Below are 19,081 nucleotides of genomic sequence, written 5' to 3' on the forward strand. Positions count from 1 at the left end.
GGAACAAATGTATTATTACCGTATCTATGCAATCTGGCAATACCATTTTTTTGAAGGTGACATGACTACCTTCCTTTTTAAACGCTATACTGAACAAAACTAGGCTGGAAGTCCTGACTCCAGAATCATACTTTTAACAGTAATAAATCTATTGTGAAATTTTCCTCTTTTTCTTAACTTATTTTGGTCCATTTTATACTAAGTTTTATCACTAGGAAGATTACCACTCATTGTCAGTCAAGGAAATTCTAAAATTACATGAAAGTAATTATACATTATTATGAATAGTCCGACTTGCGAAGGTGAACCTCGTCACAAAACTGCGACTCTCCCATTTCTATCTTCAACGCGTCGCGCGTGGCGCGTCGCGGGTGGCACCAAAGCCCACACCAAAGCCCGTCAGTTAGGCCAAAGTTTCACACATAACTGGACCAGGCCACGCACAATATTAAACTTTGTAGCCTAGTTGAATTAATCATATTCCCAGGCCTGACATAATAGTCAGGCTAGTGCAGTTTTAGCCATAGATCTATAGGTTTGGTATAGGCTAGGTTTACGCTCCTCATTTTCACTTGGCATGTAACTAAGAACTGGTCATCGGTATGAAATATACATTTGACCATTAACCACGCATACATATTGATAGTACTTGACAATTCCATGATATGTACATGTGAAGGTTCCATTTCATTCCATGTTTCCCCTTGGAGTTATAGGGGAACAATTAAATAACTTTGACCTCTGACAATTGGTTCCGTTGGTCTGCGAGACACAAGGGTTTACCCTGGAGTACCTTCCAACCAAGTTTGAAGAAATTCGGTCAGGCGGTTTAGGAGGAGTTTTGACACAAAATTAGGGGACACACGCAAGCTCACATTCACACGCGCGCACCCACCCCCACACTTCCTCACATTTCTGATGTGGGGTGAAGTAATGTCGCATATCCCTATGATATAAGATAATAATATTTATGTCCTCTATCCACAACTTCTTTAATTTGAGTCATTTCCGACTGTTTTCAGTTCACACCTGACGAAGATTTTATCATTGACACTTTGCCTGGCCATCCCAACATTGTCTATGGTTGTGGTTTCTCTGGTAAGAGATTTTCTCTCCTATCAATACCGATATTTCAACTATGATAAACCATTATGTCCAAGATATTATCTCGTATGCAGCATGAACTCAGCGTATACGTTACAAGTTATAGACGAATGGGATATCAGCAGCCGTTTCAGAGCCCTGTTCCATATCCCAAGTCCACTAATTCTAATCCGGGAGCTGGCAATATAGTTCCATTCGATAATTACAGAGGTTATTGCATTATGAACGTCTAAGACATTAATATCATATTTTGTCAACAATTGGTGTCTAGAACAACTTTCAAGTTTGATTTCTTCCCATTTAGTTTCATGTGTGTATGTTATGTTATCCTTCGTTTATGATAAATATTTGTACATTCGACTTAAACAATGAATTATATGATAAATTTGCTCGAATAAGTAAAATAAACCCATTTAATCAGAAACACCAAACTTTAAATTTTCTTGCAGGAAAATATTTTGACTTTTACTTTGATAATGCTGAAGACTGCTCAATATGCTATACATTTTTATATATACATTGCATGTCATAAATGCCCCAAAAAGTTGTGATGGTTAATAATTTAAGTATCATATCAATACAATTAAAGTCATTCATCTTACATGAATTTAGTAATGTATCGTTTGTTCATAAAGTTTGCCATTTGGTTTGCCTCTGTTGTTTCATTCCGGTTTGATGAAACAATATTTAGTATTTAATAATTTAATAATTTCACACTTATATCACAATGCTAACAGGAGCATATGGTAAATAATTAAAAGATCATATCAAGGATGTAAGTTATTATTTATTATTCTCATTGTTTTGTTGTTTTTGAACATGACCTGCTAGGTCACGGATTCAAAATGGCTCCAGTTACTGGGAGAGTCCTCGGAGAGATGGCTCTAGGAGAGAAGGTCTCGTATGATGTTTCATCCTTAAGCATGAAGAGATTCCCAACTGTAATTGCTTCCAAATATTGAGAAGAACCTGTACGAATCATAAATCATTACTAAATGTGGTAATGAGATTAGAAAAGATGACCACCTGGGTTTGATGACATCATGGGCCATGGCAGACTTTACTTTCATGTAATAATAATAATAAGAAGAAGAAGAAGATGAATTTGTAAAGCGCTTTTATCCAGTTAAAAACAACTGCTCAGTAGCGCTGCAGGAGCAAAGTACCCAAAATGGACACAACAGTTATTATACAAATGGATACGCATTCATGAATAAGAACGTCTTGAGTTCTTTCTGGAAAGTTGACACATGCTGGATTGTTTTCAGATGTAAAGGGAGACTGTTCCAGAGCTGTGAAGCTGATCTAGCAAAGCAACGATCCCCATATAGGTGGAAGTGCGAACAGTAGGAATGTGTTTTTGTTTCTTCAATACGAGCTTCTTATATTATGCTGGATACATTTTAATAACAGATTGATCAGTGAATCTTAGCATGTACACCTTGGTTGTTTAATACTGTATTCTGGGTATATGATAGTGTTAATTATCAGATTGATGTATAGCAGGTGCGTATCCAGGGGGGGGGGGGCGTTGGGGGCGCGCGCCCCCCGGGTAAGAAAAAGAGAAGAGAAAAAAAGAGAAGAAAAAAGGGGAAAAAAGGGGAAAAAAGAGGAGGAGAGGAAGGAAGGGAAAAGAAAAAGAAGAAAGAGAGAAAAAAAGAGAAAAAGAGGGAGTAAAAGCAAATCGTGAAGACACCGGGAAGAGAAAGAAGAACAGTGACATCATTACAGCGCTGAAGGGTAGCCAGTGACGGATCAATGATTTCGTAAAAGTGTGACTCACCCTACCCCTTACACCGACAACTCCATTTTTTGACGTTTCCATTTTCCTCTCTCACTAATGATCTATATATATACTATATATGGTCTATCGTAACGCGTGTGTAGAATTGTGCTATGAAACCAACTGTGGCTGGTCTCGAACTCGACCGTGTCGTCGGGGAACATGACTCATTTTGGGATGGGGGCGACCGCCCGCCCCCCCCCATTCAGCATTTTTTTTAAATGATATCGCTAAGTAATTTCAAAATAGTGCTTAGAGGCAACTTACAAGGCCTGGGAAGTGTCATTTCCAGCGATCTGGGAGACATTTTCGGCCAAAATTTGCTTGCACGCTTCGCGCCAACCTATGGCGCTACGCTTAGATAATTTGCCTACAGGCTTCGCCCCTCCCTTGGCAAATTCCTCTCTACGCGCCTGTTCGAATTTGTAACGCAAACAGCAGATATCACATCATATCAGTGAGCATGAAAATGTTCCAGGATGAAAAGCCTCAAAACTGTCCGACTTGCCTGAAAAAAATAACCAAAAATTTTCGCGCGCAAAGCGCGCGTTCAACGTGTTCATGTCAATATCATATAAGCAAGCATCCAACATTACATCGCATGCCATCATGTACCGTACGGTCCGTTCAAATTGCGCAGTATACCGCGGGATGATAATGTAAACAACGACATGTCTCATGTAGATGTATAAAAAGCAGGGAGGTCCAATTATGTCAAAACTCTCTTTTACATTAGTAATGGCGAATTAGGGCCTGTACCCCCTCCGCGCAGTGGCGGAGCGTCCATATGGTCAGGGGGCGGATGCCCCCCTGACGGACTCAAATGGACTGCTGGAGCCTTTTTCAGCTCTTTACCACTTTTTACTTATTCTAGATTATTGCGCTCTCATCTACTTATTGACATTTCTCACATTTTGTTGCTGTAATTTGGCGATGACACCTTATTCTTCGTTTATCTGCAAATTAGCCAGGCCCGGAAAGGGTCATTTCCGGCGATCTAGGGAGTATCTTTACTCAAAAAATTTCTCTACGCTACGCGCCAACCAGTGGTGGCGCTCCGCTTAGATAGTGTCGAAAGCGCCCCTTCAGACCATTCTCGCCACTCCTGACCAATACCCCTAGCTCCGCCACTGCCGCCGCGCCTCCTACGCCTATGTGTGTAGTGTTCGGTTGAAGGAAATATCTGCTATTTTTTTCATTTCCTTCAACCAAGTTTTATAATAGCCGTTATAACAGCTTTTAATATTTGTACACCAATAAATTAACTGTGTCTGAATTTTCGAAAATTTATGACCAACATTCTACATCACACTTCCCTCTACTCGTGCCATTTTGACCGGTCTGTTAGGGGTTGAAGGAAGTTTTTTCTAAATGGTTGTCCATAGATGAAATTTTGTACAACATTTTGGGTATGTTTTGAAGTGAGTTTATTCACGAGAAATGTGAATTGAAAATAAAATGTGAAATTTTCAAATTCTGAACAAATATGGGGCTTAACACCTTGAAAAGTGGGGCTGACGGGTATTGTGGGCCGCGACGTAGAATCACCTACAAAAGCAAAGACCCACATGAGATGCGATCAGGTCGAACATGATGTGTGCCGGGTTGACAATCTTCAAAAAGGTTATGGATGGAAAAAAAAACTATTATAGGAAATACTTGGTTCTCAGGCAAAAAGTGTACATCTGGTTGGTCATTTCAAGCCCGAGAAGTGCCGTTTCCGGTGATCTGGGGGGTTTCAAAAGAAGAAAGTTTCTTGTACGCTGCGCGCCAACCGATGGTGGCGCTCCGCTTAGATAGTAATTCGCGCCCCCCGGGTTAGAAAATCCTGGATACGCGCCTGTATAGTATAAACATAACCACTTCATTTGCATTCAGGGTGAGTGATACACGTTTATTTACGTGTGAGATTTAAAAAAAATGAGTTTGTTTCGTTGACATTGCATTGATGCAATATCGAAGTAGATTTGTATTGAAATGTTACCAGCACTTTTTACTGAAACTGGAATGTACATTATACAAAATATATCAACTTTAAAAAAAAAACGGTTGACTTTGATGCGATGATAGTTTGATTAGTAAATCTTCAACGAATGACAAATTTTAATACCCTCAATATATTACAATTAATTAACTGAAATCAAGCGTTTAATTCCAAGGTGCAGCAATTTGAAAGATGATGGTAATATGAAGAACGGAAAAAACGTTTTTATTTTAATTTTTTAATGTTTCACGACAAATCTTTAAATGATCTTGACTTAATTTCAACCGTAAAATTTCCAATCTATTAAAAATTTCTTGAAGAGCGTTTTCTATCAAATTCATTTGTGTATATATGTGATTCAGTTCTGAAAGTATTCAAGTTATGAAAAAACATTTAGGGAGTTAACGACGACTCGGGTGAAGAAGGTATATTAATATGTTAATTAGTATAGGAGATGAACAAAATACTGAAATGAGTTCTAATACATTTTATATTATTCAACTAGAAAAGGTTAGCCTTTACAATAAGACTATATTGTGATCAGACATATGCACATATATGTTTCAACATAAGTTCTGAAAAGAAGCAATTCATGAAAACAGTTAAGGATAAAGTTATGTGACTTTTAACTTACATAAGTAATGTATTATATTGCAGGTGATGTACGTTTTCAGTTAAATATTCCATGTAAAGAAATACGGTATATGAGATGAGAAGATACTGAAATAAGTTCTTTGAAGTATATACAAATAAATTGATAACTTTAATTATATACATAATACCAACCTTTTCATACATGCACATATGTTGAATATCATTTAATATTTCAGTTGGTTTCTCTATAGAGTTCATGTTCGTGTATGTGTGATTCATTTATGATAACAAAATGGTGAAATAAGTTACCAATTTAAAGATATAAATGTTACTTCAGGTAAGGAAAATTATATTAAAATATATAAAATATTAATAAAACTATATTTGTATTCATCACCGCATATAACGAGTGCTGCTCCAGGTAAGATTTATTTTGCAATTTATCAAATTAAGGAAATTTTTTCACCAATTGAATCCTTCAAGTGATGCCATGTCTTATGTTAGTATACATCAACCTGTAAATTACAATTTGAAGAGTTTTAAAACTTTTTCGCCTTTTAATGTTCTCTTCATATGGTGCCACAACATTTATACAAATCTTCTCATAAAGCTGCTAATCATTCCATTAAGTAAATGTTGAAATAAATGATAACTGCATACTATATAAACATTGCATATCAAACATGTAAGCTTCCTTTTAGCATAGTTCTCCCTGGTTGAGGAGTCACGTGATTTTAGTGTCTTTATTTCCTGCACTAATAACCCTACGTTTTCAATATTGTCATAATGATTTGGAAACTTGAGAGATAATTGCAACAAACCTCAGTGATTCACGCCCATGCACCTACCACCAAGTCAACACCTCACCCTTATATGCAAACGACTTCAAGATGCAATTAATTTATTAAGTCTCGAATCTGTGATCACATCGATCTTAAAAGTGTGACTAACAAGTAATTTTATCAGATTTCTGAAATCGATTTAGATGCAAGTTTATGCATAGCTTTGATAATTTGTTTGATAGAGAATTACCCACACACAACCCAGTCATCGACCGTACTCGTTCGAAAGTACTCGGATGACAATAGCAAGTAATCTAATTTATCTTCAGATTTACAATGTCGATATATAAAACTACAAAATAAAAAGAACTTAAAGCTGAATTAATTTCACTGAATCTGGATAATCACTAACACACACCATTCACATAATATACTATATTACGTCAATCAATCGCATCCTGATTATTGTCGTTATTGACTATATATGTTGCAGCTATGTATGCAGTGATTTGTTGTTTTTTATATTATACTATATCCTTTTTTATGTTTATTTGTTAATTAGTTGGTTATTTTTTTAACACCACTCTAGGCCTATGACCATAAAATATTTTAATTAGCATTAGTATTAGTATTCGTTATATCAGACGACGGGAAGACATTACCAAAACCAAGGGGTGTTTCGACATCAATAAATAACTTAAAATTGAAGTAGCTGTTGGTATATGTGCGACTGACGCCAACGTTAACGTGCTATACAGTTTGTTACATCGGTGGCCCAGCCAGTCCTCAAAAGAATGATTGGTGTATATTGTCAGCTTGTTCGTGTCTTACCAAATTCCCTCGGGTTCAGTTTTCTTTTCCATCAGGTTGTTTAAGAGGGGAGAGGTTAAAAGTGGTGTGGCAATTCTACCCCGACTGATTTCGGTAGGGGCATCAACCTTATATTGGATGGGTCAGAAGAGGATTAAGGATGATATAAAAAAAATTGCGGTGTCTCCCCCTCCCCGACCCCTCCTTTGTGCGCACTTCGCTGAATAGTTGCAACGGTGGGCGATATGTCAACTGATCCAAGGTTTTAGACAACAAAACAGTCGAAAAGAGCACGTGGTATTAGTTTACCATATTTATTTACTCTTGTTATTATAATAATGAAACAATCTCATTCTACCTTTCTATTTTGTCTAATATCATGTATATTATGAAACTCTATGCCATCTATAACTTTATATTTAATATTGCATCGAACAAACTAAAATCAATTAGTGCGGTAATTTATTGTTTTTCTACTTTGTTTTGTCCTTCATTAGGAGCGGGTGTTTTACTCGATACTTTATCTCTCTTTCGCTCTTTTCGTTGGACCATTTTAGCAGCACGTGATCGAAGTACTTCCGGAGGTAGAGGTTGGGTTTCGTCAATACTGGATGTCTCAGAATCAGAGTCGGATTCTTCCTGTTCCCTGTTGTACCGAAAAGGTAAAAAAGAAAAAATAAGAGAAACTAAACATTTGATTCAATAATATAATAAAAATGAATCGATAAAAAGAATGTAGAATCGTTCATATACGCAAGGAGTTTTACGTGGGTAACCGATTGGTGTACGTGGGTAACCGATGGGTAAACCTGGACTTAACCCCAACCATTTTGTTGCAGGCTAGCCAGGTGTGATCTTTCGCCTTTTTTCACATAACGTATACAGTAGACTACTGTAGAAGTAGGTAACTATAGAGGATGGTTATACATATTGTGCGAAATCAGAATTTTGGGCACATACACCAATGCGTACGAAGTGACTCTTTTTTCCTTGTGATTGCGCAACAGGTATTCAAATGCGCGTACTCAATCCTTTTAGGCTCTAAGACGTATTCCTGCGTCGTGTTCAGCCAATTACTAGAAGAAAGACATTTTTATCGGGTAAAAATGCTGCCAAAGTAAAAATCAACGTAAATTAGTGTCAATGTGTTTAACAATATGCCTTTTACGAGAATTTACTGCATTGTCATTCCTAAAGCCCATACTCTTGTATCAATAACTACATGCCAAAACAAATTGATGGCGAGGTTTTTCAGCTGCGTAAACCTCCTGGAAATCTTCTATGCAGGTTAATTCAAGAAGTTACAACAATTTCAATGAAAACTTGAAGTCTTTCTCTGTTAATTTTTGAAGAAGACAATTGTGACTGCAATTACTTACACTTGCTCAATGGTTGGAGGTAAGATGTGGACGCTAGCAACACTGACGGGTCGTAAACGGGCCGCTGTAATACTGGCAGCTTGTTTGGCGTTTTGTGCTTGCTGACCTGGGTCACCTTTCCCGGATGCCTCCTGAAAATAGAAAGAAAGTGCTTAGCAAGATATACTTAAGTGAGATATTTTGTATCCTATTTTAACGTCCTAGTTTGACATAGAAAAGTATAGTTATTTGAATAATAATGGCATTTTAGGAAGAAATTATGTAAGAAATGTCACATTCTAAACGATAGAAAGGAACGGGAAGCGGAGTAGTGGGTGGAAGGCGTTTTTTTTTTGGGGGGGGGGGCGTGATGAGGTTGGAGTCGGGTACTTAAGTTAATAAATATAAAAAATAATAGTTTTAGATGGTATCGAAATGGACAGGTTTATAGATGAGAAGAAGTGGTGGGGTACATAGGGGAATTGAAAATCCGCCAATCTTCTGAGAGCCGCGACACTACAGTACTGTATATATGATATCACATCAATTGTTATAGTGTTATCATACAAAAGACTTTATACAATAATATTACTTACTTTCGCTTTTTGATATTTCTTAATTAACAGAAACTCATTGGCAAGTTGTTCAATAAGGCCAAGGTATGATAGAGCGTTGTCGTTGGTGATGCCATCCGAGCAGCCAAGCTTTTCCAAAATACTGCTATCATCACATCCAATACGTCGACATATGCCGATGACGCTAGACTTGACCAAGTCTAATCTTTTGTTTGTCTTTCTCATGGCATTCTCGTTGGTAGATAGTTCTTTGGTCAGAATACTACACTTACCCTGAAAACAGAACCAATGACAAAACATGTTAAAAATTGGAAAAATGAATATTATACCTATACGGCACAGTTATGCGTTCTATAGCATGAATGCGGGTATTGAAAGCTTTCCGTATTCGGTCAGACTAAGTCATATTCTTTCGGTATAGGCTTTGTGTGTGTATGTATATGTGTATATTATGTTCAAAGCGAATATAACGTCGGATCCTCCGTCGGTTTTTGGAAACCCACTGTTTTATTCAGCCTTTTACGACCCTATAAACTTAAAGTTCACGGCACCCCTTCCTCCTGCCCCTCACACCTTCACCCCCCCCCCTCCCCTCCCCTCCCCTCAAAAAAAGGGGAATTTCAACATCCATCGATATTGAAACAATTGCAACGTATTGTAATGTAAACGATATTTGGGGGCGACATTGACATCCGAGGTGCTGACCTATAGTTGTTTCTTCAAGACATAGATAATGCTGTCCAGTCGCTTTCATTCATGGCCGCTCTCTGCTTACGTTTTGTTTCCTCAAAAACGTTCAGCAAAACCACAAAAAAATTATTGTTGTCATTTTCCTTGAAATGAGCGGTTTAACGGCCTACCTCTAGATCTTTCATAATCTTCCTCCTCTGATCACTGACGACCAATCCCTGTTCCTTGAAGACCAGCATATCTTCGCTCAATCCTTTGATGTCTCTCTGGAAACACTCGATGTCATTGTTTAATTCGTTGACATAATTAAACAGAGCGAAGTTAGCGTCCTCCTTTTGAATAAACTTTCGAACCAGGATATCCAAATCTGATTGTTTTTCGATTTCAATGATTCTTCCCATTGCTGCCTCAAACTGTTCCATTTCTTCGGAATAAGATGGTGGATGGGCGATCGCGAGTTCCTCGGCTGGATTGTATAAAAGGATAAGGCAGATGGTCATTGAGTTTTCGAAAGGTAACTCAATTGCCTAAAATACCTACTCACTTCCCCCCCCCCGCCTCACCCCCTACCATCGCGTGTCGAAGAAATAGCAAATATCTGTGACAAGCAAAAAATGGTTTAAAACAATTTGAAAATTAACTTCTTAAATTATGAACAAATAATGACACTGATATGATAAAACCAGATCTGAAAATGTAAAATGATAAAGTAGAGTAATATTTAATCCACATCATATTGTCGAATAATGATCAAAGAAAACAAAATGCAACAATGTATGTAACCAATTTCTGAATGAATATTACTGCTAGCAATATAACTGTGGCAATTAACTCAATTTCTTTCGTAGGAATTCCCCGAGCAAAGTAACTAAGTACCCCTTTTCTTTCTTTTCGCTGCCTCGATTGCCTTCTGTTCTGTTCTCTCTTGAGCTTTGACATTCATAAATTCCTTCAAATTTTGCTCGTGGTCGATGATTCGTTTCAGCTCTTTCACTTCCAGATTGTAAGTCGTTTGGTCCTTCTCACTCCTGTCTCTCAGAGCGGTCATCTTCGAGTGAGCTTCATCCCTAAGTTTTGTTTCGAAAACGACAAGAAATGAAAAAAACTTTATAAATTGTAAAAGGAAAAAAATTATGAATAGAAGACAACCAATGAGCAATTCCCTAAAAACTATGTCATAAAAACAAAATAAGAAACCATGTTCCCATGCCCGTAACGAAGGATTCTGAGTTGCTGGGCTATCAACAATATAAGGAGGGGAACCAAAACTTTAAGGAGGGGAACAATATACTCTGAGGTTTTTGTACATATAATGATGATTCATATGGAGGGGGGGAAGGGTACGTAAGTCTGCACTGCGCGGGGGAGGGGCACGGGGGATTTAATTGATCATGTTGTTGACAGTTACTAACCTTGAGTCGTATGCAAGAGTTGACTCTTCAATAACATCGCACATTTCTCTCTTGACCTCATCCTGTTCTTTTGTCAGCTTTCGATAGAGGCAGTCGTATAGCGCCCTCTCTCGTCGAAGGTGTTCAATCTGGTCCCTGAGTTTTGCGTTTGTGGTCAATGTTGTATTAAAGGTAACAGTAGCCTGTTTAATAGAAAAGGTTCAGTTTGACATATCTACTAGGATACTTGACACACACTAACACATGTCTAGGCACGAAACCAGGGTTGCTGAGAACGGGGGGGGGGGGGGGGGTCACTGGGAATGACCGGCCTTTTCATTAAAAGTGAAGCCAATATTTTGATATATATTTATAGGTCCATATTGATATGTGCATGAACATTATTGGATGTACCCCTACACTTTTGAGGAACTGTGCTACCATCAACACCTACAAACTCAACAGTATATAACGCACCGATTCCTTGGGTAAGTTAACCCTTCCCCTGAGAAAACTTAATGACAGGCTTGAAAAACATAGGTTAGTATACTGTGCTTAACAAATCCTCGTTCTGTTTGCGTTACTTTACAAGTGGGCCTATTCAGAGGGAGACGAGAAGAGATGGAGAAAATAGCCTAATATAGAAATCGAGGCACAACTAACAAAAATTTAATAACAATTTTACCTTACAGGTAACCGTAGTTCAGATTTGAATTAAAAAATATTTGCAGTTTTACTATTGCAATCAGTGGACTAGTTCATTCGTCGATATGTAGGCCTTTAACGATGATACCTTACCATGTTAGTCTAATAGGACTTTTACCTTATGAAGTCTGTTTTCCATGACTCGGTTGTGTTTCTGCGTTGACTTGTGTCTGATGGTATCGATCTGACATCCTCCGAGGTCTCGGTATCTGGCTTGAATCTCTTCTTCCATCCCAGCAACCTTTTAAGGAAAATAGAGAAAACTACCGTAAAGTACTAATTCCTACTAAAACAGTATAGAGTTTTAATATTACTTTCACAGAGAAGGAGGAACACGTGGTATAGCCCTTACAGCGCAACCATGACAAATAATTAAATAATACCATTAATGCATGTTAACCACATATACCGTTGAATTACTATGCAAAATGTTAGTCTTACTAAACTAACTGCTAGGTATGATTAAACCTATACTTTATACTTATATTTTAAGAGCGTTCAACACTATTCTTTATTCTGCTAATATAGAATTATAGCAACTGTTAAACATCAACGTTAATTTAAATGTTACAGTACTCTTATCTACAAGGACTACCCCCGCCCCCCCCCCCCGCCCTCATCCCATGAGCCCATCCTGGCTGTAGGCAAGACTATGCCAAGTGTTTAGAAATATTTCTGTCTTGATGGGGTAACTCTGAGCGGAGGAAGAATTGAAGGGAAAGTATACGAAACGCATCAAAGGGAGGGGTAGAACTGATGGATAAAAAAGGTACCCAACCACCACCCCTCCCCGCCCCCTAACTGTCCTATCAAACAAACATATATTCAGTTACCCTTCGGTTCAGATCATCAATCTTCTTTCTTTCCTCGTCGATCAATTCGTTCATTTCTTTACTTTCCACGACAAATTTCCTCAACAATAAAGATCTCTGTTTGTCATGTTTATCGTTGCTATGGCTACGAGCGAGATTTAAATCGATGTCTACTTCTGCATTGTCCTTCTCCAGTATGTCAATATGAGATCTGAATTATAGGAAAAGTTAATATTTTACGAAATTTGCAAATCATTGCATCAGACGAGGAAAATACAAGTAGATGAAGCTAAAATAATACCTTTTTTATTTTAACTTTACAAGTTAAAGGACCTTCAAGCAGGTAATTAATTTACATATCTTTAGCATCATTATAGTGATGGGAATGGGGAGGGAGGCAAATATACTCAGGATATAGATCGAAATTACTCCCCGAAATAGCGATGCATAAGGACAAATCGGTAAAACGTAATACATCTATCCACATGTATCTTTTTATTATCAAAATTATATGTTTTTGCTATCATTATTTTATCTGCAAAATTTGAGTAACATATGTTCATAAGAATACAAGAAGTATAATTTTCTTTTTCAAACAAGGCAAATCGAGTTGAGGGATATAATTTTAAATAATACCGTTGCTTTCTCATGATGTTCCTTGACTCGTCGAGGTATGCTTTGCGATGGCATTCCAGTATGCGGTACTGTCGGTGTAATTTAGCGAGTTCACTCTCCGCTTGAGCATAGTCGACATCTGCATCACTACAGGCTGACTCTGATCGTTTTCTTGCTCCGTACTTCATCTTGGGTTTCACTATCGAACTAATATTTAGGTAAAAACAGAGAGAAAATTATCAAATTTAATTTAATTTAAATTTCGGCCATTTAAAACGCGCCATATCTGTCAACTTGACACTCCTGGCGCAGGTTTACAGTCTTGTTCAAGACCAAGGCCCTCTCACACGACTTTACAACTTAACCCTGGTCATTGGTAACTTGTCACACCTACAAACCAAAGTGTGCACAATTCAATCAATCACTCCTGGGGCACCACAGTGCACCACAACCACATGTCCCCCGGGGGACTTCCCATAGGGTGCTGCCGCAAGCCGGCGCTCGCAACTATATTTACAAGTTACCTCGCAAGTCCCCATTTATACACCTGGGTGAAGAGAGGCAATGGAGATAAAAATGCCTTGCCCAAGGACACAACGCAATGATCTGGCCAGGACTCGAACCTGTAATCCTTAGATCACAAGTCCACTGCCTTAACCACTTGACCACAATGCCCTCCAACATACCATTAATTCATAGCATTCATGGGATCACATATATAGATGGTACAGATTAAGATAAACCACGCCAGAATTAAAGGTAGTCAGTATAGGCCCCAAATTATATAGCACACTAAAATTGCTAGAAGTTTTCAAAAAGTACCTTCCTGGAGGTCTTTCTCTCCAAATTGTTCTCAGACATTTTAAGGAATACACAAGATGACTGAATGTCCCAGTGAGGAAAATTTCCTCGAAGGTGGTAATAAAAACAGTTTAAGTATTTTGACCAAAGGTGACCATATTTTGAACATCTAGCATATTTGGGGCCAATACAGGATACCTTTAATATGCCAGTATAAAGGTTAAAATATAATGCAAACGATAATATACAGTCTGTTTCTTAATATATGCAAAACAGATAACGTGGGTTAGTCTTCAATGAAAGCGCTTCTATAGTCCTATGTGTTGAAATGTAACGTATATTCTAAATGGGTTGTAGCAAAAACAAAATAAATTTTACTGCTGGAATCATGTATTTGTGTGACGGGAGAGGGTATATGTTATTAGTAATCTACTATATACATTAGTATGCAAACACAAAGCGAATTGTATAGAGATATACTTACTGATCTTCAACACGTGCGATTACTTAGAAAGGAGCCCAGCGTGTGTTATGTTTACAACATACATGACAATACACTGTTATAGCTGTTACAATATCGACAAACAATGATCATTACCTCATAGTACTGTAATGCGCACATATTGACCAATCATAGCACCAGAATTGATCTTGCGGTTCGTCCGTCAATTGATGAGCATATCCTCCCCATTACCCAAACTGCCTACACTTCAGGACGTTGCACAGCTGAACTTGTCTTCGCTTTTAAAGTGTTAGCAGAAAAAGCTATAACATCCATAGGTTACACTATAAATCTATTGATGCTAGATATGAGCAAGGCGTTCGACACAATTCAAAGAGGATCCTTGCTAACTGACCTAGAACAGGTTCTAGACAACGACGAACTTCACCTGATATCACTACTAATCGATAACGTCTCCTACACCGTCAAATTAGAGGGCAAACTAGGACTTCCTTTTAACACTAACATTGGTTCACCACAAGGAGATAGTGCAAGTGCACTATTTTTTATAACTTATCTAGCCAACTCTATGAAATCAGATGATAATGATATCGATGCAGTTATCCTGCCATCGCAGTTAGTTGATCATGATTACAGCACTACCACCACTAATTCTTTTTTCACAGTAGACCAACAATACGCTGATGATATCTCTTGGGCATCAACTGGTCAGCATATACTGCAAGACATCGAAAAACGAGTCTCTGACAAACTGGCAGTAAGAAATCTGAAAATCAATTGCACAAAAACTGAGAAATTTACAATCACAAGAAAAGGAAATGACAGTTGGAAGAAATGTAAATATGTTGGAAGCTTGCTGGGAACCGAAGAAGACATTAACAGAAGAATTGGTATAACCAACGGTGCTTTCAACACACTGTCAAGCATTTTTAAAAGCAAAAACATAAGCCGGAAAATTAAGCTTAGGATCTTTGAGACTTTATTAAAGAGTATTTTTTTGTACAATTGCGAACTGTGGGGCACAACGAAGGATCTTGACCGCAAAATTGACACTTTTCAAAGGAGACTACTTCGAAATATTCTCAACATTAGATGGACCAATAATAATTGGTTATCAAACGATGAGCTCTACAACGAAACCAACCAAACACCTTGGTCATCGATAGTCGCACATAGAAGATTGAGATTTTTCGGTCATGTAGCAAGACTCCAAGAGGACGCTCAAGCAAAGGTTGCTCTAAGAGAAGCACTGAGACATACTGCTAAACCAATTGGAAGGCCCGTGACTACCTTGCTTGGAAAAATAAAGTCGCAATTCAAGGACATTAATATTAACAGTTTCGAGGAAGCAATAAACCTTGCGCAAGATCGTAAAACGTGGCGGAGGTTAATCACTGAGCATGTCGAATAGACGAGACTCAACTTACTACTACTACTAATGTGCGTTGCTAGGATGGTAACCATAACGGTAACGTGAGAGTGTGGTAAACAAACTTGGATGCTGAATAGCACGCGAAGGCGTTGGATTCATGACATCACTTTTAACCACAAAGCTTTCGCGATTTTGGCGCTGTAACATATCTCTGCTTCTTACACACAAAACGTGCGCGTCGCGGAGTGAACGTGCACATCTGTACGCCCACAAGTTTTTTACAACATGATTTGTCACAGCGCAATCGTATACACTTTATGAAGCCAACTAACGCATGTAGTGATAAAGCGATCCGTGGCGAAGTTATTTAGAAGCAATACAACATGGTAATGCACTGACTTAGCACGTTAACTTAATATAGACACGGAGCCCAGGTTAGGCTACCACTGTTGCCTACGTAACAACATGTCGGCATTAGCCAAATCATGAGTGGATTCTCCTTTTAGGCATTATATATATATATATATATATATATATATATATATTCCGACTCATTACGATTTTCATTTATATATATATATAGCCTATATATATATATAGCCTATGCCTATATATATATAGCCTATATATATATATATATATATATATATATAATATATATATATATATATATTTACACCGGGCCCAGGTTGCTCCTTGTTACTCCACTGCATGTGACCTATACTACATGCGAAAGTAATCAAACAATACATCCACCAAAGCTCCAACAAGCGATTGTTCTTCTTTCATCCCTTTTTCATAAATGGATGCATGCATATATATATATACGTTCCACAACTTCAGTCAATGAGTGCATGTTACTCAAATTTAAGAACATGATTATCTGCAAACCGATATTTCCTTTAAATTCGAGTTAATTCAAGAAAGATATACACGTATACACTCGATAAAAAATTAGTGGCAAGCGTACAATATATCCACTGTTGATTAATTATCAAGATATCGACTTATGGTAGCTAGTGAAAGCATAAACACGAGGAAACATTTGGAATGGGAAGGTAAACTGGTATACAGACCTCATACACCAGTATACGTAATTATCCGCCATATTATATACAAGGGCGGCCCCTTGATGACTTACGCGTAAATGCCGGTAAGATCCGAGTCGTGAAGCTACTTAATTATTTCATCCATTTTGGCATACCATATTATGTTTGCCTAGAGAATGCTTTTTTTTTAAAAATAAATAAAGTTCTTCCTTTTTGCGTAACATGTCGCAGAAAAAAAGCAGTGTTTACTTACATGTTCTTCAATACACGTATTGTTGCTTACGAGAGAATCCACACACTGAAGTGCATGTCAACAGTAGCTCATTCAGTAGGCCTATATAGTAAAGTATCAACAAACATATTTTCATTGCGTCATAAAAGTGTAGTGCGTCATATGCATAAATCGGGCGCCTTGTATGAGACACGTATGCCCTTGCATCATTGTATATGAGTATGATATATATGTATATATTTCATTGCATGAAGCTTTACCACGCAGTTGTATATATATTTTTCTCTGCGCGTAAGGTTAGTCTATACATGTAAGTTTTATATTTTATATGCGTTCATGGCAGTTACAGGATGGGGCGTTGATAAGGCGTTGTATTGGTAAATGTGTGTGTCAAAATATTGTCGCCACGGTGATTGTATCATAACATACAATCCTATATAGTTACGTAATATGTGGTTGTAATGTGCCGTATTTATGTGTATATATGTGGTCCTACGATAGAGAGACGTCTTTAACCAAATGACTGACGGCGAAAGTTGAGGGGAGAAGGGGGGGGGCTAATTATTGAGGGGGAGGTGAGGGGTATTCCGGAATATATGTCTTTCAAAGTATCATATGTGGCCTGCAAATTACTATACATGATCACCCGCTTTCTTAATGATAGATATAAATAATTCCCGATAAAATTAAGATATCATAGTTATCAAGTTGGCATTCGTAAGAAAACGAGATTATTATCTGATTATGGGAATTAGGATTAGATTAAATGTTATTAGGAAATTAAATAGAGGAATCAAAATCCAGTCCGTCGATTTGATGACATATACGATTATGAAAAATTTTCTTTTTTGATTGCGGACTGCAATAGAAGGGAACTTCATGATGAAGTTAGCTGGTTATTATATGCATATCCTTCCTATAAGTTGACGTATGTGTATCGGAATGGCTGAGAGGGTCAAATCCAATATGACAGGAGAAAAGTGTTCTTCCAACTCATAGTTCCTTCCGTTATCTTCTTTTCTGTTTCTCCTAGAAGTTGAAACATTTCGAATACTTTGCCTTTTATACTTACTTCTGAAATTCCGTGTCATCTCATACTGACGGGGCAGGAACCTCTACAGATATAATGGTTATAGACATGCCTGTCGGGCGAAAACGTTTGCCTGCAGCTGCCTTATACGCGTTGCCCGCGGCGGGTGACGTTTTGCACTGTCATATGTGATACGATAAACAACCCTGCAACTTGTATATAGTGGATTTTCTATCTATATAGTATCTGTCCTATGCCTTACTGATGTAGTTTACAAATAATTCGTTCAATTGCTCTTTGTAATGTGTGTTATTTGTAGTCTGGATACCTGTACTGTTTACGTACTGACTTACTGGTAATTTCCTTATTATGCCTAATGCTCACCTTGTCTTGTATGTTACTGTGTAAACTACCTTTATCAGGTCAAGTCATGAGTATCTAGTTATTGTACATGACTACACATTGGTGATAATAAACATAGTTACAGTAGCGTTCAGCGTGTGCACATGCTCCTTTCGCTTCCCACGCGGTCCCTTAAAGATCTGCCTTATTGGCTGCAATTTATAGCCCGTTATAGGTAGGAAAGCTCTGTGATTACGTAATCGACATGCCACGGTCGTAAATCGACATCAGGCTGTACAATTGGTCTATACATAGCTTCTTAACACCATTGGGCTCTTTGTGTAAACATTGTGTGGAAATATGCTCATGTCAACAGTTTAGTTAATCATACAGCGTTCACACAAATACCCTCATACAAGACAAAATATGTGAAAAGCGTTGCAGACTTATTTGTAAAAAGAGGTCATTTTACGACCAAGGCAGGTCGATTACGTAATCTCAAGAAACTTTTTCATGATACAGCAGACCTTTTAAAGTTGTCCACAATGGCTTGCCATAGCGCATGGTTGCACGGCGACTGAGGTCACAT

At 37.8% G+C, this 19,081-nt stretch overlaps 3 protein-coding genes across 5 annotated transcripts in view; 1 reads left to right on the forward strand and 2 right to left on the reverse strand.

The window, feature by feature from the left end:
• LOC139981211 (peroxisomal sarcosine oxidase-like) overlaps window positions 1–7,205 on the forward strand; it is a 58,790-nt gene extending 51,585 nt beyond the window's left edge. The window contains exons 8-9 of one of the 2 annotated variants that reach the window (XM_071993425.1): window positions 1,023–1,098; window positions 1,936–7,205. In XM_071993425.1, coding sequence (XP_071849526.1) covers window positions 1,023–1,098; window positions 1,936–2,066 — 207 coding nt within the window. In that variant the 3' untranslated portion in view covers window positions 2,067–7,205. The remainder of the gene's footprint in view (window positions 1–1,022; window positions 1,099–1,935) is intronic. The other variant, XM_071993427.1, reaches the window with a different exon arrangement.
• The window catches only part of LOC139981218 (alpha-N-acetylgalactosamine-specific lectin-like), a 75,726-nt gene that overhangs the window by 38,525 nt on the left and 18,120 nt on the right, over window positions 1–19,081 (reverse strand). The window lies entirely within an intron of this gene.
• On the reverse strand, window positions 7,359–17,297 carry LOC139981206 (coiled-coil domain-containing protein 63-like). 2 transcript variants are annotated; one of them, XM_071993414.1, is made up of 10 exons: window positions 17,142–17,297; window positions 13,225–13,410; window positions 12,610–12,799; window positions 11,895–12,017; window positions 11,093–11,274; window positions 10,557–10,747; window positions 9,851–10,146; window positions 9,012–9,263; window positions 8,437–8,567; window positions 7,359–7,703 (listed from the first exon to the last, which is right to left on the reverse strand). In XM_071993414.1, the coding sequence occupies exons 2-10, from the start codon at window positions 13,389–13,391 to the stop codon at window positions 7,520–7,522; spliced, it is 1,716 nt and encodes a 571-aa protein (XP_071849515.1). In that variant the 5' UTR covers window positions 13,392–13,410; window positions 17,142–17,297; the 3' UTR covers window positions 7,359–7,519. The 2 variants fall into 2 exon arrangements, with proteins under 2 accessions (XP_071849515.1, XP_071849516.1); XM_071993415.1 differs by lacking the exon at window positions 17,142–17,297 and adding an exon at window positions 14,489–14,615.

The sequence above is a fragment of the Apostichopus japonicus genome, chromosome 15, assembly GCF_037975245.1.
Source record: "Apostichopus japonicus isolate 1M-3 chromosome 15, ASM3797524v1, whole genome shotgun sequence".
NCBI lineage: Eukaryota > Metazoa > Echinodermata > Holothuroidea > Aspidochirotida > Stichopodidae > Apostichopus > Apostichopus japonicus.

What these genes read in the sequence shown, in the direction of transcription:
- LOC139981206 (XM_071993414.1), bottom strand. Translation starts at nt 13,391, where the DNA reads ATGAAGTACGGAGCAAGAAAACGATCAGAGTCAGCCTGTAGTGATGCA. An exon ending in AGATTATGAAAGATCTAGAG is followed by an intron (nt 9,264 to 9,850) that starts GTAGGCCGTTAA and finishes TTCTGTTTTCAG; the next exon opens with GGTAAGTGTAGTATTCTGAC. An exon ending in AGAAATATCAAAAAGCGAAA is followed by an intron (nt 8,568 to 9,011) that starts GTAAGTAATATT and finishes TTCTATTTTCAG; the next exon opens with GAGGCATCCGGGAAAGGTGA.